This window comes from Notechis scutatus, chromosome 1, assembly GCF_049901735.1.
Source record: "Notechis scutatus isolate UNSWTSFEM ecotype Mainland chromosome 1, rNotScu1.2, whole genome shotgun sequence".
In the NCBI taxonomy this organism is placed as follows: domain Eukaryota; kingdom Metazoa; phylum Chordata; class Lepidosauria; order Squamata; family Elapidae; genus Notechis; species Notechis scutatus.
Window position 1 is genome coordinate 136,883,785 of NC_142009.1, and position 14,148 is coordinate 136,897,932.

At 37.2% G+C, this 14,148-nt stretch overlaps 1 protein-coding gene across 3 annotated transcripts in view; it reads right to left on the reverse strand.

Annotated features, from left to right (window-relative positions):
• Positions 1 to 394: 394 nt before the first annotated feature.
• NBAS (NBAS subunit of NRZ tethering complex) overlaps positions 395 to 14,148 on the reverse strand; it is a 155,168-nt gene continuing 141,414 nt past the window's right edge. For all 3 annotated transcript variants that reach the window (XM_087946859.1, XM_087946851.1, XM_026674297.2), the window contains 3 exons: positions 12,464 to 12,608; positions 9,130 to 9,258; positions 395 to 1,110 (listed from right to left, as the gene is read on the reverse strand). In XM_087946859.1, coding sequence (XP_087802985.1) covers positions 835 to 1,110; positions 9,130 to 9,258; positions 12,464 to 12,608 — 550 coding nt within the window. In that variant the 3' untranslated portion in view covers positions 395 to 834. The remainder of the gene's footprint in view (positions 1,111 to 9,129; positions 9,259 to 12,463; positions 12,609 to 14,148) is intronic.

Genomic DNA, 14,148 nt, shown 5'->3' on the forward strand with positions numbered 1-14,148 from the left:
GCTTTGTATGTCTTTAAAAATTAATAAAATTTGTTCAAAAAAAAAAAAAAAAGAATCTGAACTACAAATGTCAAAGCAAATTGGGAGTAGATAAAGAGTTATTGGAATTCAAGGTGGGCTGGGCTTAGATCTCTTGTGGGCGTAAAGGGACTCAAGGCTGATGACATGCCTGACCCCTCCCTCCGACTCAGTTTGGTCTTCTCCTACAATTACCTTAATAATTCTTAGATCCTTGGTTAGGACTTGAATTATTAATTTTCCACCAGTCTTAAACTGTAATCTGACTGTAGATTACTCACACGTAAATACAAAAAATGGAATCACACTAAAAATAAACTCAAATTAGTAAAATAAAATTTAAAAATTGAAAATAAAAATAAAAAATAAACTCAAATTGGTTGAAAAGTTAACCTTTAATGAAAATAGAGAAATTAAATTAATAACACTTCCAAACAGCATCACGTATTAAGTATCTTCTGGAATTTCCATGTTACACAAGATCATTAGTTCTATGCAACTTAATTTTTCAGTTATATGATTATTTATTATGCAAAAACCTGGAAAACATACTGGTATATTTACAGAATATTGCTTAGGAGTCACACTGATTGCACAACTGTCTTCTGAAGTACACTGTCATATGAAAAAGGTATGGATAAAATGGAAACCAATTCAAGAAATGGTTAAAAATGCAGATTACAATTTCATATAGCACTGAGCAAGGATGAACCTGAAGCATATTTTTCCATATTTTTATTCAGCAATCATATTTCCATATTTCCAATTGAGCAATCATATTTGAGGCACCAATTGCAACTTGAAGTATCTTCCCATTTAAATCCAGTGCCTAAGAGAAGTCAGAGATGCACCATAGGTTTGAAGTGCAGGGTGTGTTCCTTTGAAGGCCATAAGGAGTGAACCCGCCTCAGCAATGAAGCCTTTTTCCTGCAGTTGTTTTGCTATTGCGATCACATCCCAGCATCCTTCCTCTTGACTGGTGATCATATAGTTAACAAGGTGAGAATAATACAGTGTAGGAATGCATTTCACTACTAATTTCTCATCCAGGAGCAAAGAAAGAAATTCAGAGTCACAGTTGGAATCATCAACCTGGACAAAAAAAAAAGCATACAACTAACATTATTTTTGAGAAAATGAATATAGAGTTGTATATTTGAATCACAAATGGAATGGTAAGCCACTCAATTTCCCTTTCACTGTCACTGCCTTTCCTCCTTTGTTGGGTAAGAATCCATCCTATATACTGAAAGTGCTGTGACAGATGTAGCCTACTTGAGTCAACTGGATAAAAGTGGATAATTAGATAAACATGTCTTACTTTGTTCCCCAATAAGAAGCATGGATAGTAGAGCCATTTGAAATGTTAAGTTTGTGGTACTTTCAATCATTTATAAAGTGCATAAAATGGGTGTGTGGGGATATATACAGCATGAGAGGTTGTACAGAATCTGTCCATGTAAAGGAGAGCAGGTAAAAATTAATAAATACTTGTCTTCCCCCTCCTCCTCATTTAAATGGAAGCCTCTACTTCAGGGCTGTCACTGGCCCGTGGGCTGGATGCATCACACGCTGGCCATGCCCATGCCTGGTTTAGCAAAGGGGGAAAAAATCCCGATATGTCACATGATGCTGCCATGATAACATGAGTTTGACACCTCTGCGCTACTTGATCATGGTTCCTTCTACTATGGAAAAGTTTTGATTGAATGCTCTGAATGTAATCTGAGCAAATTTCTATGATATCCACTAGCTATTATGCTGGTAAGAAAATATGCAAGCTTCTCTGCTTGATGTTATGAATTAATACAAACCACAGTTTATATATTGCACACAACTTCTGAGATTCATGCATATTTACTAGATAGTAAGTGTTGTTCCTCATGTGCACTTGGCATCAGGAATAATATCTTTTTATTCATATTTTGAGCCATTGTACTACCAGAATGGCTCATTAAGTTGAATCTCACAATCAAGTCTTCACCTTTAGACTACAGTGGTAGAACTGATTTCCAACTGATGCAGAGGCTTTGAGAACAAGAACAACAGGCTTGAGTGATTTGCAAATTGCAGATCATATTAAAAACAAGATGGCCATGTTCCAGTATAAGCAATCTATATACTTCATTTAAAAGTACTTTTGCAGAGAGTTAAGCTGTTTTAACAGCACAAAAAACCTTCAAGTTTCAAATCCAGATTTTAAAAACCTCTAATAAATAGGCAATTAAAGTACTCTAAGTGCTATATACAAATTGCCTGTTCCACAAATGCAATTTCGGAACATTAAATTCTAAGTATATGAGTGCACTGAGTAAGACAAATGATATTTGCCCAGTTTGTTTATGGTGTTTGAGAAATAAAAAAAAATGAATTGTTGTTCCTCAACATGTTGATATTTCTGGAGTATAACAGCTGCCACAAAAAAATGCCATAGCAATCAAAATATCCTTCACTCTCCATGGCTGAAAAAAAGAAAGTTTCAGTTGATCAAAAGGGACTAAGGAAAAGGACAAAGGTTTAAACCATAGATTTTATTAGAAAATTGAACTTTAAGGCTATCAATGTGTAAAAAATGGGAGAGATGGATTTTACAGCTTGCATTATGCTATAAAAATTCCTCAGTAGATATTGCAAGGCATTTCTCTTGATGCTTGCAGGTGTGTAATTATCTGACAACTGGTTTATTCAGATCAATATCAAAGCACAGTGAAAGGTTATGATTTAAGTCCAGTTTGGACAAAATATGCAATCTCTTATCGTCTTTCCAAATTGGAGTACATGTGGAGGCTATTAGCCCACAAAAAAACACAAATCGAGTATTTCTTTCATTTTATTTTCAGCACTTCATTAACTCATTTTATCTCTCATCTGTTAACACCCCAAAGTGGATTAGGAGGGAATTTAATAGAAAGCAAAGAAGGCAGCATACACAATCTCATTGCCTGCTCTAAACTGCAATTTTGGGATATATCTGAAAGAAACCACCTATGATTTGGAGAAGGAAGCTAAGTGCTAGCAATATTTAATTATGACAACTTTGTTGCAAAGAAACAGGCTGCTTCTACTTTTTATTGTGCTACTGCTTTCCTTTATTTTCCCCATATACATTTAAAGAACGTAAGAATTAATCCTCTGCTATACTAATTTTCTTTCCGTTAAAACATAATGTTAAGTGGAGGGCAACAATTCCCAATTTTATGCCATAAAGTCAGTAAAATTCTGTGCTGACATTTATTTGAAGAAAATATATTATAACAGGGTTTTGATACGTTTGAATCTCCAAACCTATCATCTTATTCTCTGAGTACTGTCTGTTTTTGTTGCTTGGCAAAGTGGCTGGCTACTTGTTAATTTCTGCATGCACACACCCTCCCATCCACATCTCTTTCTTTCAGCTCTCAGAGAGTAGTCAATTGCCAAAGCTTCTCCTTCACTGTATCCAGCTGCAATCATTTCCGACTTTCTCTGCCTATGACAAGAAGACTTTGAAAATGCTCACTAATTGACAAATAATTAAGCTTTGCTGCATTCAACTTAAAAAAAAACCCTATTCTAAAAAAAAAAAAAACTTTTAAAAACTCTTAGCTGATAATATTTTAAAGTCAATCAGGAAGCCTTAATTCAATTATTCTTTTGCTCTGGCCTTGTCTGTTTGGAGACCAGTCTCTGCCAACCTGCAAATACACCTATGGAAACAAAAGTATCATGTATCAATGTTTATTGGCAGGGAAAGGGTGGGGAGACTCTCCAGGACAGGGTTAGTGTGAGTTTAGTGCTCTTTGAAATATGACCAGGGTGGGAACCATTACAACTTCATTTCACAGGGCTGGCCTTGCTATAGAGCGGGAAAACTTCCAGCATCTATACAAGTGGATTGTTTAATTGATAGGACTGAACCAGGCCAACTGGGCATACTGACTGTGGAATTCTGGGACTAGCAGTTCACACATCTTAAAAGTTGCTAAGTTTGAAAAACACTGGGTTAGTGTTTCTCTTCTGTTGAATACTCTTTTTGGATGGTTGTTTTTAATTTCAAGGTGAGTCCTGTCCCCCCCAAGTAAATATGGTCCTCTAAAACAGGGGTCTCCAACCTTGGCAACTTTAAGCCTGGAGGACTTCAACTCCCAGAATTCCCCAGCCAGCAAAGCTGGCTGGGGAATTCTGGGAGTTGAAGTCCTCCAGGCTTAAAGTTGCCAAGGTTGGAGACCCCTGCTCTAAAATGTCAAGAGAAGCTAACAAATTTTTCCCCATGTGCTTAATATATTTCAAATGTTAAATTAGTGCTGATTATGAAATGATGTCAAATGCTACTACTGTTTTTTTTTTTTTAGGATTTTAAAGGCAGATGCTTAGATTTCTCCCATCTCAGTAGTCCAACAAATCCAGAGGTGGAAGAAGAGTTGCTCACTAAGTGGAGCAAAAAGACGCAATTTTAAATGACAGATTTATATGCACAAGATTTTAAAATCACAGCAGAAAACAACAGTGAAAACCAGAAGGTACAGGAGAACCATGAAAGGTAAGTGATTAGCATTAAGAGTGCAGAAGATTCAACATCTTTTAAGGATTAAATACTCATTTGCTTTGTCTAATTAATGAAGAAAAGTTTCTGCTTTTGCAAAGGTGACCCCAGGCTTAAGCAGAGAGACAAATGGAAGCAGATGCAGACCAACAGCAGGAAAGACACAACTGCTAATGACCTTAGTTCCACAGGCAAATGCTGGCGATCTGGAATTATAGCATTAGGCATACTATATAACCAGGGATGTGGTGGCTCAGTGGCTAAGATGCTGAGCTTGTTGATCAGAAAGGTCGCCAGTTCAGTGGTTCAAATCCCTAGCACTGCTTAATGGAGTGAGCTCCCATTACTTGCCCCAGCTTCTGCCAACCTAGCAGTTTGAAAGCATGTAAAAATGCAAGTAGAAAAATAGGGACCACTTTGGTGGGAAGGCAACAGCGTTCTGTGCGCCTTTGGCGTTTAATCATGCCACATGACCACAGAGACGTCTTCGGACAGTGCTGGCTCTTCGGCTTTGTAATGGAGATGAGCACCGCCCCCTAGAGCCGGAAACGACTAGTACGTATGTGTGAAGGGAACCTTTATATTTACTTATATTACTTTATGTTTATGTTTACTACATAAACAGACCACTAAGAACAATGTTAGATTAAGAAAAAAGATTTCTTACACAAAATTTACAGAAAGTGCATAATTATGAACATCAGAGAGAATAATAAAGAATAAGCCCAACCTCCTTTCATTAGCAAGCTTTGCCCTTGTATCCACTCAATATGATTATGAGATTGCTGCTTCCATGTCTTTTTTTCACCAATGGCAGCCCTTTTACAGGAGAGGATTGCTCTTGCAGTTCTATAAGGAATCTTTACTGTAATCAGATCCTTTTCTCTTTTAAAAATGCAAGATAAGCAATGAAAATTAGTTTATCTACATATGTTTGTTATTCCAAACACACAATAGAAAATGTTTGAAAGCTAATTTTAAAAAAGTATGTATCAGAGTAACATGCAAAAATTGGGAATCATGCTGATTAACAGTCACACAGCTGGATAGGTTGTTTTTGTCTTTATTTAATCAACTAATGGACCCAGGATGTTACTGCAGCTATGAAGAAGCACTGATGAAGTTGTCAGCTGAGATAATGCATTTTTAAGTCAGTGAAGCTTTCAGTTCAACAGGTGTTTTCCTATCCAACAAATACACATTAGAGTTCAGGAGTTTGAAATTGCTTATACAATGCAAAACAGGTAAAATTAATATGTGAAAATGAATATATATGAGTTGATAGATATTGTCTTCACCATGAATACCACCAAACTTGTGGAGTAAATGATACAATTTCAGTATTTCAATCTTGGTTTCTTTTTGAGCTTATCACAACAATCCCTTCCTGAGTGTGAAAAGAAATAATCGTAACTTGTGATCAGTCTTATAGATTCAACAAATAAAAGGTCCCAAAAACGGATATAATCCACAAATGATAAAAATAATCAATGGAGATTAGTTATTTGTCAGTAAAATGTTAACTTGCAAATATTTTGTTAATATTTTAAATGAATGGAGTTTTATGGTTTTACAAATATATATATGTTATCAAAGTTTCACATGCATTTTTTTCTAAAAAATATTTTTTTTGCTAAAATGAATTTCTTTGATAACAGCATTTTTGGCTAGGGTCTCTGGTGATGAGCTGAGGCTCATGAGTTCACCTGTTAAATGTGCAATTCAGAAACCAAAAACTAAATATTATTAACCCTCAACATTACCTAGAATTGTAAACAAAATTCAAAACTCAAAACAAAACAAACTTTAGCAGAATTTTGTTATTGTTTTGAGACAAGACTCCATTCAAACTAAATGTTATAGCTTAGTGGTACTGGCAAACCTAATATTCTGTGCATTATTTATATTCGAGATTCATTGTCAAAGATGAGCCAGTTATTTCTGATCAGGGAAATACACAGAAGCAGTAATCCGGAGGTGGATAAAGCAGCAAATACAAGGCTACTGCAATTTCAGAAATGCTAGGAAAAGAAGCCAGGCTTTTTACTGCAGGCAGAAGCAGCTGAAATCCTGGTATCAGCACTTCCCCCACCATTATCTCTTTAAATGTAAACATCCATAAAGCTGTCAGTATTAGACAACAAACGACTAAATAATATATCTGATCAGCAAGCGAGCATTGCATTTCCTCTTGCATATCTGTGGTTGTGAGCCTTGCTAGGAAAATCAATAGGCTCTGATTTTGCTTTCCAGATGCTAGTTATGATTCTCCGGTGTAATATAAGCAGAGAAAGAGCTTTAGGAAACAAAAGAGTCATGCTTAAATGGAAAAACAAGCTAACTCAAAAAACTTGCCTGGAGACAGTATCTATTATTCAAGCACCATATAATGTAGCTTAAACTAGGCAAGAACTGAATTGTAAGCAAATGGTTAACACTGAACAGGAAACAAAAAAAGTCTCAAGAGAGAAAGACAAATCCACCCAATGAGATTCTTGAAATGTTATGAGCAGCTAAGTTTATGCCAATTATTTAAATAGTATCTTTATACATCTTTATACATTCATTTCTCATCAGAGACATGGAGCATCAGTGTATTCCTTCAGCTAGACAACCATTTATTCTTTTCCTTGGCTCTGCGTTTTTAAGAGGGAAAGAGAACGAAATCTCTCTCCCCCTACTTGGCGCTACCCGAGAATGGGGAGGAATAAAAGAGTAACCCATAAAAGAATTATGGGCAATGTACATTATCTGCAGCAGTGTGTGTGTGTGTGTTTTACACACACACACACACACACACACACACACACACACATATATTTTCTCAAGTTTTCGCGGGTACTTACATGTATGGTATTCAGCTTTGTTCGGGTATTTTCAGACGGACACAATACAGAAGCCTGATGATGGCAGATGAGATTCTGCCGAAACATTGCTACAACTTTAAAAGCACAACTACAATGACGTGGGAAAATACCCGAACAAAGCTGTAACTTCTGCAACCCTAGTTGGGATTGGTTAACGTTGTAGTTCAGAGCAACAGGTTCTCACCTTATGAATAGATAAACATTATGATCAGGTGGCTGGTTTACAGATGTCTCCCTGTATGCCATATATTCATATGAAGACATAGTGGTCTGGCCAGGAAGAAGCACACTGTCTAGCTTGATAATTCTTCAAGTGTTAGAAGCCAGAAGTTGGCCTGCTCTAGTGAACCCGGAGCTTCCTCACGAAGGATACACACAAAGGATCCCCTGATAGATGGCAATGAATTCTAATATATACAAAGGTGAAGCGTGTACAGGTGGTCCTCGACTCATGACCACAACGGAGCCCAACATTTTTGTTACTGTGAGATATTTAAGTGAATTTTGACTCATTTTATGACGTTTCTTGCCACCGCTTGTTAAGCAAATCAATGCAGTTGTTAAGTAAATAACACGGCTGTTAAGTGAATTTGGCTTCTCCATTTGCTTGTCAGAAGGTTGCAAATAGCTGATCACGTGACCCAGGGACACTGCAGCTGTCACGAGTCAGTTACTAAGCAGCTAAATTTTAATCACGTGACCATGGGGCTGCTGCAACAGTCATTAAGTGTGAAAAAGAAACCACAAGTTACTGTTTTCAGTGCCATTGTAACTTCGAATGGTCATTAAATGAACGGTTGTAAATTGAGGACTACATGGACATCTGTGCCTTGTGAATCATCCCTTTCAAATATTTTGCTCAGCCCCTAACGACCATTTTTGTAGTAGAATTTAACAAGATTTCTGGTAATTGGATGCTACTAACTCATCAAGATATCTAAAACCATATCTACTATTGTCAGTATATCCTGGTGTACACAGAATTAATGACAAATGGATTGTCTAAGCCAGGAGTGTCAAACTTGTAGCCCGCGGGTCAGATGCATCACACGCTGGCCATGCCCATGCCCGGTTTAGCGAAGGGGGGGGAAAGTCACAATAAGTCACGTGACACTGCCATGAGGACATGTGTTTGACACCCCTAGTCTAAGCCATACCAGATATAAAGTATTTGGTTATTTTCAAAAGCAAGTGGATGAAGAAAGAGATAATGTAAAATAAAATAATTGCAACTAACCGTATTAGTCTTAAGCATCTTGAGCATATAAAATGAACTCTTAGTCTTATATCAGGGATCCCCAACCCATGGGCCGTGGCCTATTCGGAATGGGGCCATGTGAGAGCCCAGTTTCCACTTACACAGGTGGTGGACTGGCACACTTGTGCGCACACAGCTCCACTAGCATGAGTGGCAGACCAGCATGCATGTGCTGCTGGGCTGCTGCTCGTGTGGACTGGGGTGCTGCTCGTGTGAGTGAAGCTGCGCATATGCATATCAGCCCGCCATTTGTGTGGCTTGGTTCTCCTCTCCCCCGCCCCCCAGCTAGGCCACCGAGCCACAAAGGTTGGGGATCACTGTCCTATATAGTTCTATAGATTACAGGCATAAAAGCTTTGGAAAGGTGTAATAGCTATATTACACTCAAGAGGCCTAGCTTCCTACATAATGACCGAAGAACTAATTTATTACCTCCAATGAGGAAGAATGGCTAATTCAATTACCTCAGTAATTGCTGTTATCTGCTCCAGTGCCATGGAGTGTAGATCTTGATCTCTACTTTCCAGAAGTAGCTTCAGGGAGGGCAGCAGAAGAGATTCCTTCAGGAGCAGCAAACAAAGGCTTTTTATGCACTGAAAACAAATAGAAAACCTGGGTGTAAATAGTCAACTGGAAGGCCACAACTTGCATTCTCCTCAGGAAATCCTTTTATCAAGTCCAAAATGGAAACCTGATTCCTTTTAAAACAAGCAAGGAATAAAAAAAAAAACCTTGGGAAATGTAAAGAGAAGAATTAAAGTATAAACATTTTGAAGAGACACCTTCTGCCTCTGAAGAAGGCCATCAGTTGTCACCTATTGCCACTGCTGATAAAGGGGGAGGAAAAAGTTTCAGGGACCAAACTATGCATAGTGTCCCTACCTTATTTTATCCCTAAACATTCACTGAACAATTAATGTTCAAAAAGTCCCAGGACATGAAGTTGCATGTAAGTTGTAGCCATCCATCCATCCATCCATCCATCGGTATTCTCTTTCACACACAGATATATACAAAATCTGAGGTTCAACTGAGATTTTGGCATACCAAAGGATTTTCAACAATACAAAACAGACTTTCATTCCAGAACATTTTTGTATATTCATTTTAGTAAAACTTTTTTAATAGCAAGATCCAGTTTCACTTGCAGTCACGTAGCACAATACTGTCTGAACATTTTAATAGTTTCAAATTGTTTTTTTCTTATCCTTTTAGATATGATCACTATTAATTATTTGTTAGGAATATCTCCTAAAATCACAAACTCTGGAAAATGGTCATACTGAATAGAAAATATTTGAAAAAATAGTTCAATTTTAGTACAGAACAAACAGAAGCTTTCAGGAGAGCAAGGAAGATAAAAAGAATCCAAATATCCATAACTGGAGTGTGACTGTAGCATAATTGATAAACTTTATTTTATTTATTTAAGAAATGTATATGCTGCCTATCTCCCTTTGGATATCCCTCCCTCTTTGGATATCTCCCTATCCAAAACAACTTTAGGTGGCTTACAAGAAATCCAACAAGCATACCTTAACTGGTTGATTGGCAAACTTCCAAATGGATACTGGGCATTATAAAATGGAATTAGTTTCTTATCCAAACTCAAATCAGCATATATGCTAATTAGACTACATAACTGTTAACAACAAGATTACAGCTTGCTGTAGGAACCTTGCTTCCACCATTAAGAGCAAGCTGGTTCAACTAAACATATAGATAAGTTGCCACCATGTTAACACACTTTTTTGAATTAAAGGTTCAACAGAAGTTGATGTACCTTAAAGGTTGGCTAGTGCAGTTCTATATATCTTTATCTTTTCTTTCCCGCTCCTAGTCTCTAGGAATAAAAATGTCATTTCGACTTCTTTGGAAAGAAGTTTTATAGTTCTGTCAAGCCTCTTATAATTCAGCTTCTTCACTTACGGTTTTGATGGGTTTGCAGATATAAAATGCTACTGGCATTATAAAACTGCTGCTTCACCCAACTGTTAAACCTAAGCACCATCAACTTTTTTTTTTGGCAAGCCTTGTACACATAGCAATAAATTGTGCTTTCTAGATGCACAAAAAATGTGTAGAAATATATGAACAGTATTTCATATTGTGCTCTACAAGCTTTTTGTTATCATTTGCCAGAAATAAGCCTCTAATACAGAATTGTAAGAGATGATAGAAAGTTCAATATTTCTAATTTTACTACCTCATCCACAATACATTTAATTTATTGATGCCACAATACATTTAATTTATTGATGCTTTTTTTCTCATGCAATCATTCAAACAATAGTATAAATCAGTTTAAATAGTTAATACAATCACAAACACCATCTTTAACTTCAACCACAGCCAACGGTGACTCCTTTGTGTGCTGTTTGAATATTGAACAGCTATTATTTTTGGTTAGCAATAGCTGAAATTCAAGAGTAATGGCAATCCTTAATAAGGCTTAAGATGTTGGTTCAGGATTAGGAGTCCATCCTCAGCCAAAAAACTCACTAACCATTCACTTTCAATCCAACAAAACTGCACAGGGTTGAAGTTTTAGGAGAAAAATGGAGAAGGAGATACCACATTTTCTACTTCCTGCAGGAAAAATGGGATGACGATGATGACAACCACATCAATCATATCTCTTATTGGGGATGAAGCTTTAGTGCAATGTTTTGTTACAGATCGCATTTGTAAATATTTATTATATTGGTAAATCTCCAAAATCTTTAGATTCACAGCAAATTACAATAATAATTTAAAAACCAAAATACAATTAAAAACCATAAATTAAATAACAACATAGCAATAAGCTGATGAAATGAATAGGAAACACCATTAATGCTAACCTCAAAATAAGTGACATTAGCTTTCAAAGGTCCTACAGAAGTCTTTTCAAAAATGCCAGGATTGCTGTTTTTTTTTAAAATTATTATATATTGTTTTAATTTGTGTACATCACCCTGAATCACATGTTGATAGGGTACCTAGATAAATTGATTTAATATATTAAAAATAAATACTTTTCCCTAAAAAAGAAAAGTTAGAGATAGAAGAATAATTATTTAGTATCGCTACAAGATATCTTCAAAAGGGGTTATATCAGTGGCTTTTTAAAGGCAGCCAGCACAACAATCTCTTGTGCCAGGAAAGGCATGTATCTAAATCTTATGCAGTGGAGCTCATGGGTATCTTCAAATAGGGCGAAGTATGAGCGTTTTGCTGCCCATATTTGCCACACTGCTTTAGTTCCATGAATATTACTATCTAGGATATGTTCTTCATATAAGAAAGTCCCAGAAGCAGTTCCTGACATACCAAGTTTTAAAAAGACTCAGGATTCCATTGTTACAGCCTCAACCCCTCATAGCTTCAACCTCAAACTGTCTATCGTGGACCTCACCCCATTCCTAAGAGGTCCTTAAAGGGGGCGGGCATAAGCGCACCAGCGTGCCTACCGTCCCTGTCTCACTGTCCCCATTTATCTGTATTTACTTCCTTTGTTCTTGTTTATGTTCATATTTGCATGTCCAGGCAGCAAGCTGACGACAATATACACGCGCGCACAAAACGTAACATCACCGAACCGTTAGATACACCGGTCAGATCCCACCCCTGGTTGATGAACAAAAGGAATATCACTGCAACTATATAACAAAGGCATTATTAATGGTTACAAAAATATTTCAAAGCTTCCTTACCATTATCATTCTATGTTTAACGAAGAAATTACATATATTGACGAGTTTACTGTCCATGTAAACTGAGTCACGTCTAACAAGAATTCTAGTCAGGTAGACTTACCTCTGCAGATAGCCTGTGCTTTGTCTCATATAAAGAGCGGCAGATCTTCAGAATCTCGTCTCCCACACTCTTCTTTTGCTCCTGTAAGCACTTCATAAGCATCATTGTTCCCAGTTTAACCCAAAGATTATTATTTGAACATGTCCTAAAATAAAGGAAAATAAGTTTTCTTGTGAGCCTAAAAGCAATCTGATCTCTATTGTGCGCATCTAGCCACATATACTTTTAAAAAGTAATTTTTTGACAACATATATTGAATACAAATGCTTTGTGTAACTTTTACAATAAACTCAAATGAACTGCTTTTCAAGTCCATGTAGTCCGTGACTTTTTAGAAACACACACACACACGCACACTAACAGGACAAATTATTTTAATGAAAAAAAACCTGTGGCCAAGAGAGAGAGAATTTTATTAGGAGGAGCTGCTTGGTGGACAGGATAAGCAAGTAAGTCATGAAGGTTGATACGTATTTTCTGTAATATTAAATCAAACATGATAATAGAATAAAAACTGAGGTCAGAGGCAAATAAGATACTCTTATTTCAAAAAATCAGACAAACATTTGTTAATCATTTAAAAGTTAGTAATAAGAGAGGCACGGTGGCTCAGTGGCTCCAAGATGGTTTCAGCTCCAGCAGTTTGAGCCCAAACATTGCATTGCAGGGGGAGCTCCTGTCACACGCCTCAGCTTTTTTCCACCCAACAGTTTGAAAGCATGTTCTATGCAAGTAGCAATAGTAATAGCGCTTAGACTTATTCACAGTGCTTTCCCCCCAAGACTTATTTCACAGCCCCCCCAAGCAGTTTACAGTCAGCATATTGCCCCCAACAATCTGGGTCCACATTTTATCGACCTCGGAAGGATGGAAGGCTGAGTCAATCTTGAGCCACTCAGAATCGAACTCCAGAATTGAATGAGCAGCAAGTTAGTCTGCAGTACTGTGTTCTAACCACTGCGCCACCATATAGATAGATAGATAGACACCACTTCAGTGGGGAGATGAGCTAGTGCTCTGTGCAGGCAGTTAGGTTCCTGATTGCTGTGAATTTTTCCAGCTGTGGTACCCACTTGTGAGGCAGCTCTGGGAAGGGAGGGGACCTTGGGTGACATGGCAGGAAGAGCCCCTCATCTTTCTCTCTGGTGTGAAACCAGCTTGCTCTCCTGTGGCGCAACTTGGGAAGCGTGCATGTACTATAACAGGGCTGGTATCTTTGCAAGACAAACACTTGGCTACTGTAACAATGCTATATGCCAGGGGTGTCAAACTTATGACGTCACAGCATCATCATGTGACATATTGGGACTTTTTTCTCTTTCGCTAAACCGGGCGGGGACGGGGCCAGCACGTGACGCATCCGGCCCATGGGCCATGAGTTTCACACCCCTGCCATATGGTAATAATAATAATAATAATAGTAATAACTAAAATTATTTAAAGTCAATTATGAAATATTGGCCAGAATTAATTTTCTAATGTAGAGTCACAATTTGCATGCTATTATGACTTGGGCAATGATATTGTGTGAATTTAGGCATAGCTATCACATTGAATTACCAAATATACCACAGGTACTGTGCATTATAGTAAAATTCAAAAGGTAAAAATGTAACAATACTCATAAATTGTAAACTTGTCAAGACTGGTGTTACCCGCAAATGTTCTCTTCGAAACTAAATTAA